Source organism: Mycteria americana, unplaced genomic scaffold, assembly GCF_035582795.1.
Source record: "Mycteria americana isolate JAX WOST 10 ecotype Jacksonville Zoo and Gardens unplaced genomic scaffold, USCA_MyAme_1.0 Scaffold_91, whole genome shotgun sequence".
Classification (NCBI taxonomy): domain Eukaryota; kingdom Metazoa; phylum Chordata; class Aves; order Ciconiiformes; family Ciconiidae; genus Mycteria; species Mycteria americana.
In genome coordinates, this window is record NW_027445675.1 from 16,996 (window position 1) to 36,206 (window position 19,211).

The 19,211-nt window shown below is 69.7% G+C and overlaps 3 protein-coding genes across 42 annotated transcripts; 2 read left to right on the forward strand and 1 right to left on the reverse strand.

Annotated features, from left to right (window-relative positions):
• Positions 1–1,148: 1,148 nt before the first annotated feature.
• HSD3B7 (hydroxy-delta-5-steroid dehydrogenase, 3 beta- and steroid delta-isomerase 7) lies at positions 1,149–11,484 on the forward strand. Its single transcript, XM_075490705.1, has 8 exons — positions 1,149–1,355; positions 2,584–2,725; positions 4,074–4,232; positions 5,854–5,962; positions 6,624–6,723; positions 7,098–7,260; positions 9,202–9,601; positions 11,265–11,484. The coding sequence occupies exons 1-8, from the start codon at positions 1,266–1,268 to the stop codon at positions 11,275–11,277; spliced, it is 1,176 nt and encodes a 391-aa protein (XP_075346820.1). The 5' UTR covers positions 1,149–1,265; the 3' UTR covers positions 11,278–11,484.
• Positions 9,674–11,256, forward strand: LOC142404209 (uncharacterized). Of its 40 annotated transcripts, XM_075490708.1 has the most exons (8): positions 9,674–9,802; positions 9,886–9,967; positions 10,009–10,254; positions 10,296–10,418; positions 10,461–10,542; positions 10,584–10,624; positions 10,749–10,789; positions 10,873–11,256. In XM_075490708.1, the coding sequence occupies exons 1-7, from the start codon at positions 9,787–9,789 to the stop codon at positions 10,753–10,755; spliced, it is 597 nt and encodes a 198-aa protein (XP_075346823.1). In that variant the 5' UTR covers positions 9,674–9,786; the 3' UTR covers positions 10,756–10,789; positions 10,873–11,256. The 40 variants fall into 40 exon arrangements, 5 of the variants coding, with proteins under 5 accessions (XP_075346823.1, XP_075346825.1, XP_075346822.1 ...); XM_075490710.1 differs by lacking the exons at positions 10,584–10,624; positions 10,749–10,789 and having other exon boundaries at positions 10,955–10,995; positions 11,038–11,256; XR_012773765.1 differs by lacking the exon at positions 9,674–9,802 and having other exon boundaries at positions 9,870–9,967; positions 10,296–10,336; positions 10,378–10,418; positions 10,461–10,624; positions 10,667–10,789.
• Positions 11,485–14,324: 2,840 nt separating the features above from the next.
• Positions 14,325–17,359, reverse strand: LOC142404194 (uncharacterized). Its single transcript, XM_075490673.1, has 2 exons — positions 17,155–17,359; positions 14,325–15,638 (listed from the first exon to the last, which is right to left on the reverse strand). The coding sequence occupies exon 2, from the start codon at positions 15,623–15,625 to the stop codon at positions 14,459–14,461; it is 1,167 nt and encodes a 388-aa protein (XP_075346788.1). The 5' UTR covers positions 15,626–15,638; positions 17,155–17,359; the 3' UTR covers positions 14,325–14,458.
• Between the last annotated feature and the right edge of the window lie 1,852 nt (positions 17,360–19,211).

Genomic DNA, 19,211 nt, shown 5'->3' on the forward strand with positions numbered 1-19,211 from the left:
GGGGACCCCGGAATTGGGGGGTGGGGGGGGCACAACACCAGGGGTCTGGGAGGAGGGGGGGGGATGGGGGGACCCCGGTATCGTGTAAGGGGGGGGGCTGGGGGGGGGGGGTCCTGGTGTCTGGGAGGGTCCCCAAAATCCGGGGGGGGGGGGGGGGGGTCCTGGTGTTTGGGGGGACCCCAAAATCTTGGGGGGGGGGGCGGATCCCGGTGTCGGGGGGGTGTCCCCAAAATTCGAGGGGGGGGGGGGTCCCGTCTCTGGGGGTACCCCAGAATCCTGGGGGGGGTCCCCGGTGTCTGGGGGGGTCCCCGGTGTCTGGGGGGGTCCCCAGAATTCGGGGGGGGTGTCCCCAAAATTCGAGGGGGGGGGGGGGTGTCCCGTCTCGGGGGGGGACCCCAGAATCCTGGGGGGGGTCCCTGGTGTCCGGGGGGTCCCCAAAATTCGGGGGGGGGGGGGGCGGTTCTGGTGTTTGGGGGGACCCCAAAATCCTTGGGGGGGTCCCAAAATCCTGAGGGGGGGGTCCCGGTGTCCAGGGGGGATCCCTATCTCCGGGGGGGGACCCCCAGAATCCTGGGGGGGTCCCGGTGTCCGGGGGGTCCCCAAAATTCGAGGGGGTGGGCCCGGTGTTTGGGGGGAACCCCAAAATCCTGAGGGGGGGGTCCCGGTGTCTGGGGAGGGCGGCTCCCAGGGGGGCTCTTGGGGAGGGCGGGGCTACGCGGAGGCGGGGCTTGTGGGCGAGCCAATGAGAGGCGAGTGTGAAGGGGAGAGGGAAGGGTCCGCCGAGGGGGGCGGGGCCTCTGCAGGCACCGCCCGGGGGGGGCGTGGTCGGGGCGCACGGAGGGGCGGGGCCCGCCTGCCGGGGGGCGTGGTCGCGGAGGAGGTGGGGCGTGGCGTCCGCAGACCCCGCCCCGCGCGGGGGGGGGGGGGGGACGTGACGGCGTCGCGCGTTGCCACAGCAACGGCCGCTTCCACCGCGGGGGGTGGGGGGGGGCGGGGCGGCCCCATCCCCCACCCCGGGGGGACCCGGGCGTCCGCCTCGGCCCCTCCCCACCCATCTCCTTCCCGCCACTTGGACCCGGCCACCCGGGCCCCTCCCCTTCCCGTTACGTCACTGTTTTCCTCCCCTCCCCCTTCCCGGACGCCCGGGTCCCCCCCCCCCCCTCCCCTCCCCCAGCGGCCTTGACCCCGCGCGGCCCCGGCGGGAACCGGCCCCTCCGCGCCCCTCCCCCCCCCCGGGCCCCTCCCGCCCCGGGGCGAGGCCGCCGATGCCGATCGAGGCGAGCCCCGGGCAGGGGGAAGGGGCCGGGACCATGGAGCCGCCCCCCGGGGACAGCGACCCCCGCCCCGACCCCCAGGTACCGGGAGGGGGAGGGGAGGGGGAGGGGAACCCCCGGACCCCTCGGGGGTGGGGGAGGGGGGGGGGGACAGGCCCGGACACCCGGGTCCCCCCGCAGGTACCGGGGGGAGGAAGTGCTGGAGGGGGAGGGGGGGAAGGAGAAGTGGCGGGGGGGGGGGATGGGAGGGGACCCAGGCGTCCGGGACCCACATCTATAGGGGACCCACATCTATGGGGGACCCTGGAGTCCAAGACCCACATGTACAGGGGACCCAGGCGTCCGGGACCCCCATCTATAGGGGACCCACGAGTCCGGGACCCACATGTATAGGGGACGCAGGTGTCTGGGACTCGCATCTATAGGGGACCCTGGAGTCCGGGACCCACATGTACAGGGGACCCAGGAGTCCAGGACCCCCATCTATAGGGGACCCACGAGTCCGGGACCCACATGTATAGGGGACGCAGGTGTCCGGGACCCACATGTACAGGGGACGCATGAGTCCAGGACCCCCATCTATAGGGGACCCACGAGTCCGGGACCCACATGTATAGGGGACGCAGGTGTCCGGGACCCACATGTACAGGGGACGCATGAGTCCAGGACCCACATCTATAGGGGACGCAGGTGTCTGGGACCCACATCTATAGGGAACCCTGGAGTCCAGGACCCACATGTACAGGGGACCCAGGCGTCCGGGCCCCACATCCCTTGACCTTAGAGGGGACCCAGGTGCCCGTGGGGTGACCCCTCCATGGGGTGACTCTGCCATGGGGTGACTCTGCCATGGGGTGACTCTGCCATGGGGTCACTATGCCGTGGGGTGACCCCTCCATGGGGTGGCCCCGCCATGGGGTGACCCCGCCATGGGGTGACCCCACCATGGGGTGACTCTGCCATGGGGTGACTCTGCCATGGGGTCACTATGCCGTGGGGTGACCCCTCCATGGGGTGACCCCACCATGGGGTGGCCCCACCATGGGGTGACCCCTCCATGGGGTGACTCTGCTATGGGGTCACTATGCCGTGGGGTGGCCCCACCAGGGGGTGGCCCTGCCATGGGGTGACCCCTCCATGGGGTGACCCCACCATGGGGTCACCATGCCGTGGGGTGACCCTGCCGTGGGGTGACCCCTCCTTGGGGTGACCCCACCGTGGGGTGACTCTGCCGTGGGGTCACCATGCCGTGGGGTGGCCCCGCCGTGGGGTGGCCCGGCCGTGGGGTGACGGCGCCGTGGGCCCGCAGGGGCTGGTGTACGTGGTGACGGGCGGCTGCGGGTTCCTGGGCTCCCACCTGGTGCAGCTGCTGCTGGAGCAGGAGCCGGAGCTGGGGGAGCTCCGCGTCTTCGACCTCCGCATCGACCCCGACGTCGTCCCGGCGAGCCACGGTAGGGGGGCGCGGGACCCCCCCCTCCGGAGAGCCCCAGCCCCATATCCAGGGGACCCCGGTGTCTGGGGAGACCCCCAGCCCCATATCCAGGGGACCCCGGTGTCTGGGGAGACCCCCAGCCCCATATCCAGGGGACCCAGGTGTCCAGGGAGACCCCCAGCCCCATATCCAGGGGACCCCGGTGTCCGGGAGGGACCCAGGCACCCGGGAAGGGGACACCCAAGGGACCCAGGGGGGGACCCAGGGGTCTGGGAGGGGACCCAGGTGTCCAGGGAGACCCCCAGCCCCATATCCAGGGGACCCAGGCATCCAGGGGCTTGGGGGACCCATAGGATTGATGTGGGGTGACATCAGGGTCTGGGAGGGGACCCAGGGGTCTGGGAGGGGACCCGGGTGTCCGGGGAGACCCCCAGCCCCATATCCAGGGGACCCCGGTGTCTGGGGAGACCCCCAGCCCCATATCCAGGGGACCCCGGTGTCTGGGGAGACCCCCAGCCCCATATCCAGGGGACCCAGGTGTCCAGGGAGACCCCCAGCCCCATATCCAGGGGACCCCGGTGTCCGGGAGGGACCCAGGCACCCGGGAAGGGGACACCCAAGGGACCCAGGGGGGGACCCAGGGGTCTGGGAGGGGACCCAGGTGTCCAGGGAGACCCCCAGCCCCATATCCAGGGGACCCAGGCATCCAGGGGCTTGGGGGACCCATAGGATTGATGTGGGGTGACATCAGGGTCTGGGAGGGGACCCAGGGGTCTGGGAGGGGACCCGGGTGTCCGGGGAGACCCCCAGCCCCATATCCAGGGGACCCCGGTGTCTGGGGAGACCCCCAGCCCCATATCCAGGGGACCCCGGTGTCTGGGGAGACCCCCAGCCCCATATCCAGGGGACCCAGGTGTCCAGGGAGACCCCCAGCCCCATATCCAGGGGACCCCGGTGTCCGGGAGGGACCCAGGCACCCGGGAAGGGGACACCCAAGGGACCCAGGGGGGGACCCAGGGGTCTGGGAGGGGACCCAGGTGTCCAGGGAGACCCCCAGCCCCATATCCAGGGGACCCAGGCATCCAGGGGCTTGGGGGACCCATAGGATTGATGTGGGGTGACATCAGGGTCTGGGAGGGGACCCAGGGGTCTGGGAGGGGACCCGGGTGTCCGGGGAGACCCCCAGCCCCATATCCAGGGGACCCCGGTGTCCGGGAGGGACCCAGGCATCTGGGGGGGACACCCGGGTGTCCGGGGGTTTTGGGGGGTCCCATGGGGTTGACGTGGGGTGAGGCTGAGGGCCCCGGGCGTCTGTGGGGGGGGACCCAGACGTGGGGGGGTCAGCCCCGCTCCGTGTCCCCGCGCAGGGGGCCGGGTGCGGGTGCGGCTGGTGCAGGGGGACGTGGGGGACGCGGGGGCCGTGGGGCGGGTGCTGGCGGGGGCCGACGTGGTGCTGCACGCCGCCTCCCTCGTCGACGTCTGGGGCCGCGCCAGCCCCGAAGCCATCGCCCGGGTCAACGTGCAAGGTCAGCTCGGGGGGGCGTGGGGGGGCTGTGGGGCGCCAGGGGGTTCTGGGGGGGGGGCTATGGGGAGGGTTCGGGGGCAGCTGGGGGGGGAGGTGGAGTAGGCCTGGGGGGGGCTATGGGGCAACTAGGGGGGCTGGGGGGGATATGGGGAGGGCTGGGGGGGCTGTGGGGCGCCAGGGGGTTCTGGGGGGGTCTGTGGGGTGGGTTAGGGGGCAGCTGGGGGGGGAGGTGGAGTAGGCCTGGGGGGGGCTATGGGGCAACTAGGGGGGCTGGGGGGGATATGGGGTGGCTATGGGGCACCATGGGGTTCTGGGGGGGATATGGGGTGGGTTAGGGGGCAGCTGGGGGGGGAGGTAGAGTAGTCTGGGGGGCTATGGGGCAACTAGGGGGGCTGGGGTGGCTATGGGGTGGGCTGGGGGGGCTATGGGGCACCATGGGGTTCTGAGGGGGTCTGTGGGGTGGGTTAGGGGGCAGCTGGGGGGGGAGGTGGAGTAGGCCTGGGGGGGGCTATGGGGCAACTAGGGGGGCTGGGGGGGATATGGGATGGGGTGGGCTGGGGGTGGGCTGGGGGGGCTATGGGGTGCCATGGGGTTCTGGGGGGGTCTGTGGGGTGGGTTAGGGGGCAGCTGGGGGGGGAGGTGGAGTAGGCCTGGGGGGGGCTATGGGGCAACTAGGGGGGCTGGGGGGGATATGGGGTGGTCTGGGGGGGCTATGGGGCGCCATGGGGTTCTGAGGGGGTCTGTGGGGAGGGTTAGGGGGCAGCTGGGGGGGGAGGTGGAGTAGGCCTGGGGGGGGCTATGGGGCAACTAGGGGGGCTGGGGGGGCTATGGGGTGCCATGGGGTTCTGGGGGGGATATGGGGTGGGTTAGGGGGCAGCTGGGGGGGGAGGTAGAGTAGGCTGGGGGGCTATGGGGCAACTAGGGGGGCTGGGGGGGATATGGGGTGGCTATGGGGCACCATGGGGTTCTGGGGGGGCTATGGGGAGGGTTCGGGGGCAGCTGGGGGGGGAGGTGGAGTAGGCCTGGGGGGGGCTATGGGGCAACTAGGGGGGCTGGGGGGGATATGGGGAGGGCTGGGGGGGCTGTGGGGTGCCAGGGGGTTCTGAGGGGGTCTGTGGGGTGGGTTAGGGGGCAGCTGGGGGGGAGGTAGAGTAGGCCTGGGGGGGGCTATGGGGCAACTAGGGGGGCTGGGGGGGATATGGGATGGGGTGGGCTGGGGGTGGGCTGGGGGGGCTGTGGGGTGCCATGGGGTTCTGGGGGGGATATGGGGTGGGTTAGGGGGCAGCTGGGGGGGTAGGTAGAGTAGGCCTGGGGGTGGCTATGGGGCACCATGGGGTTCTGGGGGGGATATGGGGTGGGTTAGGGGGCCGCTGGGGGGGGGTAGAGTAGGCCGGGGGGCTATGGGAGGCTCTGTGGGGCACGGGGGGGCTGTGGGGCGGGTTGGGGGTCTGGGTGTACGTAGGCTGGGCTGGGGGGCACCTAGGGGGGCTGGGCGGTCTGTGGGGCACGGGGGGGGGGGCAGGGGGCAGCCGGGGGGGCGTGGGGCCAGGGGGCCGGGTGTGGGGCTGGGCTGTGCTGGGGGGGCAGGGCCCCACCCCCCCGCCCCCCCCCCCGCCCCCCAGGCACCAAGAACGTGATCGCGGGCTGCCGGGCGCGGGGCGTGCGCTGCCTCCTCTACACCAGCAGCATGGAGGTGGTGGGGCCCAACGCCCGCGGGGACCCCTTCCTGCGGTAGGCACCCGCCCCGGCCTGCCCCACGGCACCCCAACCTGCCCCACGGCACCCCAACCTGCCCCACGGGGACCCCACCCTGCCCCACGGGACCCCCAACCTGCCCCACGGGGGCTCCGGCCTGCCCCATGGGGACCCCAACCTGCCCCACAGGGGCTCCGGCCTGCCCCACGGGACCCCCAACCTGCCCCACGGGGGCTCCAGCCTGCCCCACAGGGGCTCCGGCCTGCCCCACGGCACCCCCAACCTGCCCCACGGGGACCCCAACCTGCCCCACGGGACCCCAACCTGCCCCACGGGGGCTCCGGCCTGCCCCACGGGACCCCCAACCTGCCCCACAGGGACCCCAGCATCTGGGACCCCCAACCTGCCCCACGGGGACCCCGGCGTCCGCAACCCCCAACCTGCCCCACAGGGACCCCAACCTCCCCCACAGGGGGACCCCAGCATCCGGGACCCCCAACCTGCCCCACGGAGCCCCCGGCCTGCCCCACGGGGGGGGATCCCGGCATCCCGGACCCCCAACCTCACCCCACTCCCAGGCTTCCCCTCCCCCCCCCCCCCGCCCCTTCCCACCCCAAACAGGGGCTGGGGGGGGGGGGAGGGGTCTGGGTCCCCCCGGGTCCCCGCTGACCCCCCCTCCCCCCCCGCCCCACCGCAGGGGGGACGAGGACTCCCCGTACCCCGTCCGGCACACGGAGCCGTACCCCCTCAGCAAGGCCCAGGCCGAGCGCCTCGTCCTGGAGGCCAACGGCAGCCCCGTGAGTGGGGGGGCCCGGGGGGCTGGGGGGGGACCCGGGGGGCTGGGGGGGACCCTGGGGGTCGGGGGGACCCGGGGGGTCGGGGGGACCCGGGGGGTGGGGGGGACCCAGGGGGTTTGGGGGGGGGGGGTGTCGATGGGGACTTAAGTGCCCAGGGGGTCGCGGGTGGGGGTGGGGGGGACCCATCCGTCCCCAAAAGTGGGGTCCCAGGGGTCTGGGACCCCCAACATCCCCCCCCCCCCCCCCCAGGAGGGGACGGGGGCAGGCGGGGGGTGTGGGGGGTCCGCAGAAGCGTGGATACGGGGGGCACCCGTAGGTGCTTGGGGGGCACGGGGGGGCCCCAGGCACCCGGGGGACCCCAGGCGTCCCGGCAGGTGGCGGGGGGGGGCCGGCTGGTGACGGTGGCCCTGCGCCCCACGGGGATCTATGGGGAGCGGCACCCCCTGATGGCCCAGTTCTACCGGCGGGGGAGGGCGGCCGGGGGGTGGCTGCCCCGAACCCTCCCGCCCCACGCCGAGCACGGCCGCGTCTACGCCGGTGAGTCCTGCCCCACGGCTGCCCCACGGCCGCCCCACGGCCGCCCCACGGCCGCCCCACGGCTGCCTCCTGCCCCCTCCGCCCCCGTAAACGTCCATCTCTCCTACAGCCCTGCCCCATATCCTGCCCCACATCCTCTCCCCTGCCCCATATCTGCCCCTCGGGCCAGCCCCACATCTCTCGGCCCCACAGGCAGCTCCTTCTCCTGCCCCACATCCTCGACTCTTCCCCCACACGCAGCCCCATGTTTGGGCCCTACACCCCCTGCCCCACACCCAGCCCTATATCCTCCCCCCCTGCCCCACACCCTCTCCTTTACCCAGCCCTACATTCTGCCCCCCCACCCCCCACCCAGCCCCTTTCCTCTCCCCTGCCCCACACCCTGCCCCACACCCTCTCCTCTCCCCCGCCCCACACCCCAGGCCTCCCTGCCCCACATCTTCTCCTCTACACCCAGCCCTATATCCTCTTCCCCAGCCCCACACCCAGCCCCACACCCAGCCCTCTATCCTCTACCCCAGCCCCACACCCAGCCCCACATCCCCTCCTCTCCCCCGCCCCACACCCCAGGCCTCCCTGCCCCACATCTTCTCCCCTACACCCAGCCCTATATCCTCTACCCCAGCCCCACACCCTCTCCTCTACCCCACACCCAGCCCTATATCCTCTACCCCAGCCCCACACCTTCTCCTCTACCCCACACCCAGCCCTATATCCTCTACCCCCAGCCCCACACCCAGCCCCACACCCTCTCCTCTACCCCACACCGAACCCTATATCCTCCCCCCCAGCCCCACACCCAGCCCCACACACCCTCCTCTCCCCCGCCCCCCACCCCAGGCCTCCCTGCCCCACACCCTCTCCCCCGCACCCAACCCTATATCCTCCCCCCCCTCCCCAGCCCCACCCCCACCCCCCCCGCCCCACACCCCGCCCCACACCCTCTCCTCTACCCCACACCCAGCCCTATATCCTCCACCCCCTCCCCAGCCCCACACCCAGCCCCACACCCTCTCCTCTACCCCACACCCAGCCCTATATCCTCTACCCCAGCCCCACACCCAGCCCCACATCCCCTCCTCTCCCCCGCCCCACACCCCAGGCCTCCCTGCCCCACATCTTCTCCCCTACACCCAGCCCTATATCCTCTACCCCAGCCCCACACCCAGCCCCACATCCCCTCCTCTCCCCCGCCCCCCACCCCAGGCCTCCCTGCCCCACACCCTCTCCCCCACACCCAGCCCTATATCCTCTACCCCAGCCCCACACCCAGCCCCACACCCTCTCCTCTACCCCACACCCAGCCCTATATCCTCTACCCCCAGCCCCACACCCTCTCCTCTACCCCCTACCCAGCCCTATATCCTCTACCCCAGCCCCACACCCAGCCCCACACCCTCTCCTCTACCCCCCACCCAGCCCTATATCCTCTACCCCCAGCCCCACACCCAGCCCCACACCCTCTCCTCTACCCCCCACCCAGCCCTATATCCTCTGCCCCAGCCCCACACCCCGCCCCACACCCTCTCCTCTACCCCACACCCAACCCTATATCCTCCCCCCCCTCCCCAGCCCCACACCCACCCCCCCCGCCCCACACCCCGCCCCACACCCTCTCCTCTACCCCACACCCAGCCCTATATCCTCCCCCCCAGCCCCCCCCCACCCCCCCCCGCCCCCCCCCGCCCCACACCCTCTCCTCTACCCCACACCCAGCCCTATATCCTCTACCCCAGCCCCACACCCTGCCCCACACCCTCTCCTCTCCCCCGCCCCACACCCCAGGCCCCCCTGCCCCACACCCTCTCCCCCACACCCAGCCCTATATCCTCTACCCCAGCCCCACACCCAGCCCCACACCCTCTCCTCTACCCCCCACCCAGCCCTATATCCTCCCCCCCCGCCCCACCCCCCGCCCCACAACCCCTGCCCTCCCGGCAGGCAACGTGGCCTGGATGCACGTGCTGGCGGCGCGGGCGGCTCGCCAGCGCCCGGGGACGGTGGCCGGGGAAGTTTTCTTCTGCTACGACGCCTCCCCCTACGCCGCCTACGAGGATTTCAACATGCTGCTGCTGGGGCCGGCCGGGCTGCGCCTGGGGGGGCCCCGGCCGCCCCCCGCCCTCCTGGCCCTGCTGGCCCACCTCAACGCGGGGCTGCGGGCGCTGCTGCGGCCCCTCTGCCCCTACGCCCCCCTCCTCAACCCCTACACCCTGGCCGTCGGCTCCACGCCCTTCAGCGTCCGCACCGACAAGGCTCAGCGCCGCTTCGGCTACCGGCCCCTCTTCTCCTGGGAACAGGCGCGCCGGCGCACCGTCAGCTGGATCCGGCAGCTCGACGCGACGTGAGTGTGCGGTCGGACTCCTCTCGTGTCCCGCCCCGCCCCACCCCAACGCCCCGACCCAAGGGCGGTCCAGGGCAGGTTCGGGCTCCCGCCCCCATCCCCAGCGTGATCCAGGCCGGGTCTTGGCTATGACCTTGATCCTGAGTGGGATCCGGGCCAGGTCTTAGCTCCCACCCCAGTCCGGGATGGGATCCGGGCCAGGTCTTGACTATGACCTTGATCCCAAGAGCGATCCGGGCCAGGTTTTGGCTCCTTCTCTGATTCCCAAGAGGGATCCAGGCCAGGTTTTGGCTCCCACCCCAATCCCAAGAGGGATCCAGGCCAGGTCTTAGCTCCCACCCTGATCCCAAGAGGAATCCAGGCCGGGTCTTGACGATGACCTTGATCCCGAGTGGGATCCGGGCCAGGTTTTGGCTCCCACCCCAGTCCGGGATGGGATCCGGGCCAGGTTTTGGCTCCTTCTCTGGTCCCAAGAGGGATCCAGGCCAGGACTTAGCTCCCACCCCAGTCCAGGATGGGATCCAGGCCAGGTTTTGGCTCCCACCCCGATCCCAAGAGGGATCCAGGCCGGGTCTTGACTATGACCTTGATCCCGAGTGGGATCCAGGCCAGGTCTTAGCTCCCACCCCAGTCCGGGATGGGATCCGGGCCAGGTTTTGGCTCCTTCTCTGGTCCCAAGAGTGATCCAGGCCAGGTTCTGGCTCCCACCCCGATCCCAAGAGGGATCCAGGCCAGGTCTTGACTATGACCTTGATCCCGAGTGGGATCCGGGCCAGGTCTTAGCTCCCACCCCAGTCCGGGATGGGATCCGGGCCAGGTTTTGGCTCCTTCTCTGATTCCCAAGAGGGATCCAGGCCAGGTTTTGGCTCCCACCCCAGTCCGGGATGGGATCCAGGCCAGGTCTTAGCTCCCACCCCGATCCCAAGAGGAATCCAGGCCAGGTCTTGACTGTGACCTTGATCCCGAGTGGGATCCAGGCCAGGTCTTAGCTCCCACCCCAGTCCGGGATGGGATCCGGGCCAGGTTTTGGCTCCTTCTCTGATTCCCAAGAGAGATCCAGGCCAGGTTTTGGCTCCCACCCCCATCCCCAGTGTGATCCAGGCCGGGTCTTGACTATGATCTTGATCCCGAGTGGGATCCGGGCCAGGTTTTAGTTCCCACCCCAGTCCGGGATGGGATCCGGGCCAGGTCTTGACTATGACCTTGATCCCAAGAGGGATCCGGGCCAGGTTTTGGCTCCTTCTCTGATTCCCAAGAGGGATCCAGGCCAGGTTTTGGCTCCCACCCCCATCCCCAGCGTGATCCAGGCCGGGTCTTGACTATGACCTTGATCCCGAGTGGGATCCGGGCCAGGTCTTAGCTCCAACTCCAGTCCGGGATGTGATCCAGGCCAGGTTTTGGCTCCTTCTCTGATTCCCAAGAGGGATCCAGGCCAGGTCTTAGCTCCCACCCCAGTCCGGGATGGGATCCGGGCCACGTTTTGGCTCCCACCCCGATCCCGAGTGCGGTCCAGGCCGGGTTTGGGCCCCGACCCCCCTCCCAGGTTCGATCCAGGCCGGGTTTTGGGTCCGGCGCTGCTCCTGGCCGGGATCCAGGCCGGGCCTTGGCTCTGGCCCCGATCCCCCGCCTGATCCAGGCCGGGTTTTCCTTCCCCCCCCCCCAGCTCCCAGCCCTGATCCAGCCCGGGCGTTGCCACCCGCCGGCCCCGCCTCCGGCCCCGCCTCCGGCCCCGCCTCCGCCCTGCGATTGGCTACAGCCAGGACCCCGCCCAGGATCCACCTCCGGGTTTTCCCTCTGCTCTGCCTTTGGCTCCCCGCCCCTTCATTATCACGCTCATTTGCATCTCATTATCTCCGCGGCCAATTAAAGGCACCTGACGCCTCTCCCTGGGTCCCCCCTTGGGGCGTGGCAAAGGGGCGGGGGGGGGCGTGACCCCTGAGGGGGCGGAGCTCGGGGCGTGACCGGGGCGTCGGCTCTGCCCCTCCCTGAGGGGGCGGAGCTTGGGGTGGCCCTACCCCATTGGGTTTGGGGTCGGCCCCGCCCACTCCCCGAGGAGGAGGAGGAGGAGGGACAGCGACACACCCACCATTGGTGTTGTGGCCACACCAACATGGCCGCCGGGCACAGCAACGTGGCCACCAGGTATACCAACATGGCCGCCGGGCATACCAACATGGCCGCCAAGTACACTGGCGTGTCCGTTGGGCACACCAACATGGCCGCCAGGAACACCAACATGGCTACCAGACACACCAACATGGCCACCAAGCACACTGACATGGCCATTGGCCACACCAACATGGCCGCCAGGCACACCAACATGGCTACCAGACACACCAACATGGCCGCCAAGCACACTGACATGGCCATTGGGCACACCAACATGGCTACCAGCTATACCAACATGGCTACCAGACACACCAACATGGCCACCGGGCACTCCAACATGGCCGCCAAGCAGACCAACATGGCCGCCGGGCACATCAACATGGCCGCCGGGCACACCAACATGGCTACCAGCTATACCAACATGGCTACCAGACACACCAACATGGCCGCCAGAGGTGCCAACATGGCCGCCAGGCACACCAACATGGCCGCCAATCAGACCAACATGGCCACCGGGCACACCAACATGGCCGCCAGAGGTGCCAACATGGCCACCAGGCACACCAACATGGCCGCCGAGCACTCCAACATGGCTACCAGACACACTAACGGCTACCAGGCACACCAACATGGCCGCTGGGCACACCAACATGGCCGCCAATCAGACCAACATGGCCACCGGGCACACCAACATGGCTACCAGGCACGCCAACATGGTCGCCGCGCACTCCAACATGGCCGCCAGAGGTGCCAACATGGCCGCCGGGCACAAGGCAGCGGCGGTGAGGACAAGATGGCTGCCGGGCACCGAGTGAGCGGCACAACCAAGATGGCCGCCCGGCCCCACCCTGCTGACGAAAGCCACGCCCTCATGTGGATGGGCGAATGGGGTGCGGCCGCCCGGCCCCGCCCCAGCCACGAATCCAAGATGGCCGCCGGGCGTCACCTGATTGGTAAATCCAAGATGGCCGCCTGGCTCCGCCCCGATCCAAGATGGTGCTTCCTGCGGGGGCAGGAAGGGGAGGAGCCTGCCTAGGGCGGCCATCTTAGAGTGGGCGGAGCCGAGGGCGGCCATCTTAGAGGGGGCGGAGCCGAGGGCGGCCATCTTGGGGCGGGCAGGACCAAGGTCAGCCATCTTGGATCGGAGCGGCGCTCGGGGGCCATCTTAGGGTGGGGTGGGCCGAGGGTGGCCATCTTGGGGCGGGCAGGGCTGAGGGCAGCGGATTGGCCACGGTAGGAGTGTGGGGTGGGCCGAGGGCGGCCATCTTGGCTTGGAGTGGCTGGGGGCATTCGTGTTGGGGTGGGGTGGGCCGAGGGCGGCCATCTTGGGGCGGGCAGGGCCGAGGGCGGCCATCTTGGGGCGGGCAGGGCTGAGGGCGGCCATCTTGGGATGGACAGGGTTGAAGGCAGGGGATTGGCCACGGTAGGAGTGTGGGGTGGGCCGAGGGCGGCCATCTTGGCTTGGAGAAGGCAGCCATCTTGGCTTGGAGTGGCTGGGGGCATTCGTGTTGGGGTGGGGTGGGCCGAGGGCGGCCATCTTGGGGCGGGCAGGGCTGAAGGCAGGGGATTGGCCACGGTAGGAGTGTGGGGTGGGCCGAGGGCGGCCATCTTGGGGCGGGCAGGGCCGAGGGCGGCCATCTTGGGGCAGGCAGGGCCGAGGGCGGCCATCTTGGGATGGACAGGGTTGAAGGCAGGGGATTGGCCACGGTAGGAGTGTGGGGTGGGCCGAGGGCGGCCATCTTGGGGCGGGCAGGGCCGTACTGGGCTGCCTCTGGGAGGAGCAGTGGCCATACTGGGTGGGGTCCCCCTACCAGTTGCGTCACTGGAGCCCCGGGGTGACCTCACTGGGGCGGTCACGCCCGCTTGGCTGCTCGGAGGCCATCTTAGGCCCCTTGGCGGGGAGAATGGCGGGGCCGGCGGCCATACTGGCTCGTCCTGTCGGGGAGCGTCGGTGGCCAAATTGGGCTGGGCAATGAGACCGGTGGCGGCCAAACGAGCTTCTTGCCGGCGGCCATCTTGGCTTGGCAGCTGGTGCCCAAGCTGGGTGGCCATCTTGGCTCCGTGCCCACGCTGGGCGGCCATCTTGGCTCATTACCCACACTGGGCAGCCATCTTGGCTTGGGCCCAGGGTGGGTGGCGGTGGCCATGAGCCGGTTGACCACTGGTGGCCATCTTGTGCGGCTGGCGGCCATGTTGGGTTGATTCCCCCTCCCCCCCGGGGAGCGCTTGGGCGGCCATCTTGGATTGGTCAGCAGCAAAAGACCGCTGTGGCATCGAGCGGGCGAGCCGGTGGCCATCTTGGATCGAGCGGCGCACCTTGGGCCGGGCAGCCAACCGGGAAAGGGCAGCGCTCCGAAGGCGGCCATCTTGGATTCCCTCACCTGGGCCCCTTTGAAGGGGACGAACCAGGTTTTTAGCCCATTTTGGGGGGCGGGGGGGGGGGTGAAGCTGCAGCCCCACCGTGAGTCACCCTGGGAGGGACCCGTGGGTGACAGTCGGGGGGGTGGAGGACGGGGCGGGGGGTGGACACGCGACACCCGGACGCCTGGGTCCCTTGCGGCGGTTTTGGCCAGATTGCTATTTTTTTATCAAAAAAAACCAAACAAACAAAAAAAAAACCCAAAAACCAGTGGAAAATAAGAAATTTCACAGGTTGCCGACGGAAACAACGCAGAGCCCCACCCTTCGGGGGGAGCCCGGATACCTCGGTCCGCTTCCTGCCGCACCGTCAACAGGAAGCCGCGGCGGTTATTTCGGGGAGGGGGGGGACGTGCCCTGGGCGCCGGGGTCCCCATTAACTGGGGGGTCCCCCCGGGGGTCCGGCAGCTCCTCCATGGCCACCGAGTCGGAGGTGGCTTGGAAGGTGCTGAGCGTGGCTCCCCCTTGCCCGGTGGCCACAGTGTCCACCAAGGGTTGGATCACCGGCCCCGCCCCCCCGCAGCCGTCGTTCTCGTGGAGCTGAGCCGGGCCGGCCCACGGCTGGAATTGCGTGGAGCCCGAGCGGTGCCGCCTGCGGCGGAGCCACATTGCCACCACCAGCCCCAGGGCCACCAAGATGGCCACCACGGCCACCACCACGAGCCAATTCCACGAGCTCTTTTGGGGGGCCAGCGGAGCCAGCGTCTGGTGGAGCACTGGGTAGGGGGTTGTGGTGGCCTTCGGGGATGGTTGGTGGCTGGTGATGGCCTCTGAGGCCGGGCGGTGGCCGGTGGTGGTCTCCCAGGCTGGTTGGTGGCTGGTGGTGGTCTCCCAGGCTGGTTGGTGGCCCGTGGTGGTCTTCAAGGCTGGTTGGTGGCCCGTGGTGGTCTTCAAGGCTCGTTGGTGGCCCGTGGTGGTCTTCAAGGCTGGCTGGTGGCCCGTGGTGGCCTCTGAGGTCAGTAGATAGCCAATGGAGGTCCTTGAAGTTGGTTGATGGGCCACGGTGGCCTTCAAGGTCGAGTGGTGGCCAGTGGTGGTCTCCAAAGTTGACCGGAGGGTGATGGTGGGGGCCAGTTGCTGGCCATTGGTGGTCTCCAAGACCAGTTGGTGGCCCGTGGCGGCCACTGAGACTTGCTGGTGGCCGGTGATGGACATCAAGACTTGCTGGTGGCCAGTGGTGGTCATCAGGGCCAGTGAAGGGGCACTGGTGGTCATCATGGCCGGTTCAGGGCTGGTGGTGATCACTGGAGCTGGTTGGTGGCCCGTGGTGGGCAACGGGGATGTTTTGGAGCCACTGGTGGCCACTGGCGTTGACTGGTGGTCCATGGTGGCCAGCGGGGATGTGGTGGCTGCCATGGACGGGTCAGAGCCCGTGGTGGCCCACAGGGTGGCCTTGACGGTGGGGTCCAGAGGGGTGGCGTAGGTGGCCAGGAAGCCATAGAGGGCTATGGCCAGACAAGCTGGGGGGTAGCCCCCCACGGCCCCGGGCCGCGGCATGGGACCTGTGGGACTACAGGAGGGCGTCACCACGCTGGGGTCCCCACGCACCCCACTGCGCCCATGAGACCCACCCAGCACCCTTGGGTGCCCAACAGCACCCTTGGGACCCCCAAGTCCCCACAGCACCCGTGGGTGCCCCACAACCCCCTTGGGACCCCCACGTCCCCACAGCACCCATGGGTGCTCCACAACCCCCTTGGGACCCCCAAGTCCCCACAGCACCCTTGGGTGCCCCACAACCCCCTTGGGACCCCCACGTCCCTCTTGGGACCCCCAAGTCCCCACAGCACCCTTGGGTGCCCTGTGACACCCTTGGGTCCTCCAAGTCCCTGGGTGCCCCACAACCCCCTTGGGACCCCCACGTCCCCACAGCACCCATGGGTGCTCCACAACCCCCTTGGGACCCCCACGTCCCCCTTGGGACCCCCAACTCCCCACAGCACCCTTGGGTGCCGTGTGAGACCCTTGAGTCCCCCCAAGTCCCTGCGTGCCCCACAACCCCCTTGGGACCCCCAAGTCCCCACAGAACCCATGGGTGCCCCACAACCCCCTTGGGACCCCCAAGTCCCCACAGCACCCTTGGGTGCCCCACAACCCCCTTGGGACCCCCACGTCCTTCTTGGGACCCCCAAGTCCCCACAGCACCCTTGGGTGTCCCGTGACACCCTTGGGTCCCCCCAAGTCCCTGGGTGCCCCACAACCCCCTTGGGACCCCCACGTCCCCACAGCACCCATGGGTGCTCCCCAACCCCCTTGGGACCCCCATGTCCTTCTTGGGACCCCCAACTCCCCACAGCACCCTTGGGTGTCCCGTGACACCCCTGGGTCCCCCAAGCCCCTGGGTGCCCCACAACCCCCTTGGGACCCCCATGTCCTTCTTGGGACCCCCACGTCCCCACAGCACCCTTGGGTGCCCCACAACCCCCTTGGGACCCCCACGTCCCCCTTGGGACCCCCCAACTCCCCACAGCACCCTTGGGTCCCCCAAGTCCCCACAGCACCCATGGGTGCTCCACAACCCCCTTGGGACCCCCACGTCCCCCTTGGGACCCCCAAGTCCCCACAGCACCCTTGGGTCCCCTAAGTCCCTGGGTGCCCCACAACCCCCTTGGGACCCCCACGTCCCCACAGCACCCTTGGGTGCCCCGTGACACCCCGGGGTCCCCCAAGTCCCTGGGTGCCCCACAACCCCCTTGGGACCCCCCACGTCCCCACAGCACCCTTGGGTGCCCCGTGACACCCTTGGGTCCCCCCAAGTCCCTGGGTGCCCCACAGCCCCCTTGGGACCCCCAACTCCCCACAGCACCCATGGGTGCCCCACAACCCCCTTGGGACCCCCCCCAACTCCCCCCAGCACCCTGGGGTGCCCCGTGACACCCACGGGACTCCAAACTCCCCACGGCCCCCTTGGGTCCCCAGTGGCACCCTTGGGTGCTCCACCACCCCCAACTCCCCATAGCGCCCTTGGGTGCCCCACACCCCGCCTCGTGCCCCCACCCCCAGCTCCCTGGGACCCCCGCCGGTACCTGTGGGGCTGCGGCCGTTGGCGGGGGATGGCGCGAGCGCGGCGCGGGCAGGAAGCGGGGAGCGCGGGCAGGAAGCCGGGGCGGGGAGCCAGGGCGGGGCCCCACGGCTTTTGGGGCGCCCCATAGGTCCTGGGAGACGATGGCAGTTGGGGGGGGGGGGGGGACGATGACCCATAGATCTGGGGAGACCATGTTGGATCCGGAGCGCCCCATAGATCCGGGGAGACGCTGGCGGTTTTGGGGCGCCCCATAGATCTGGGGAGACACAATCAGTTCTCAGGTGCCCCATAGATCCGAGGAGACGCTGGCGGTTTCAGGGCGCCCCATAGATCTGGGGTGATGCTGTTGGTTTCAGGGCACCCCATAGATCCGGGGAGACGCTGGCGGTTTCGGGGCGCCCCATAGATCTGGGGAGACACGATCAGTTCTCAGGTGCCCCATAGATCTGGGGAGACACTGGCGGTTTCGGGGCTCCCCATAGATCTGGGGTGATGCTGGCGGTTTCGGGGAGCCCCATAGATCCGGGGAGACACCATCATATTCATGGCACCCCATAGATTTGGGGAGACACTGTTGGTTTCAGAGCGCCCCATAGATCTGGGGAGACGCTGGCAGTTTCGGGGCGCCCCATAGATCTGGGGTGATGCTGGCAGTTTCAGGGCGCCCCATAGATCCGGGGAGACCCGATCAGTTCTCAGGTGCCCCATAGATCTGGGGAGACGCTGGCGGTTTCGGGGCGCCCCATAGATCCTGGTTTAGGCCACGGTCCTGATTGGTGGTTTCAAGGGGTCCCAGGGCTCCTGATTGGTGGTTTCAAGGTGCCCCCATGGCTCCCGATTGGCGGATTCGGGACTCGGTCCTGACTGGTCACTTCAGGCCACCCCGGACGTCCTGATTGGCCGCTTCAGGTGACCCCCACGGCTCCTCATTGGGGGTTTCAGGAGTACCCCCAGCTCCTGATTGGTGATTTTCGGGGTACCCCACGCTCTGACGTCACAGTTTTGGGGTGCTCCGTGGCCCCTGAGCGCTGGGCTCAAGGCACAGCTCCCCATTGGCGGTGTCAGGGCCCCCCACGGCTCCTAATTGGTGGTTTGGGGGGCCCCACAGCTCCCCATTGGCGGTTTCGGGCCCCCCATGGGTCCCCATTGGTCTCGGCCCCTCCCCCCGGCTCCCCATTGGTGGTTTTGGGGCCCCCCACAGCTCCCCATTGGTGGTTTTGGGGCCCCCCATGGCTCCCCATTGGTTTCAGGGCCCCCCACAGCTCCCTATTGGCTGTTTCAGGGCCCCCCACGGCTCCTCATTGGCTGTTTCAGGGCCCCCCCCAGCTCCCCATTGGCAGTTTCAGGGCCCCCCATGGCTCCCCATTGGTGGTTTTGGGGCCCCCCATGGCTCCCCATTGGTTTCAGGGCCCCCCACAGCTCCCTATTGGCTGTTTCAGGGCCCCCCACGGCTCCCCATTGGCGGTTTCGGGGCCCCCCATGGATCCCCATTGGTCTCGGGCCCCCCCCCCGGCTCCCCATTGGCGGTTTCGGGGCCCCCCATGGCTCCCCATTGGTCTCGGGCCCCCCCCCCGGCTCCCCATTGGCGGTTTTGGGGCCCCCCATGGCTCCCCATTGGTTTTGGGGCCCCCCACGGCTCCCCATTGGCGGTTTTGGGGCCCCCCATGGCTCCCCATTGGTTTTGGGGCCCCCCACGGCTCCCCATTGGCTGTTTCAGGGCCCCCCACGGCTCCCCATTGGCGGTTTCAGGGCCCCCCACAGCTCCCTATTGGCTGTTTCAGGGCCCCCCCCGGCTCCCCATTGGCGGTTTCGGGGCCCCCCATGGCTCCCCATTGGTTTCGGGGCGCCCCACAGTTCCCCATTGGCAGTTTCAGGGCCCCCCACAGCTCCCCATTGGCGGTTTCGGGCCCCCCACGGTTCACCATTGGCGGTTTCAGGGCCCCCCACAGCTCCCTATTGGCTGTTTCAGGGCCCCCCATGGCTCCCCATTGGCGGTTTCAGGGCCCCCCCCAGCTCCCCATTGGCTGTTTCGGGGCGCCCCACGGCGTTGGCGGGGCC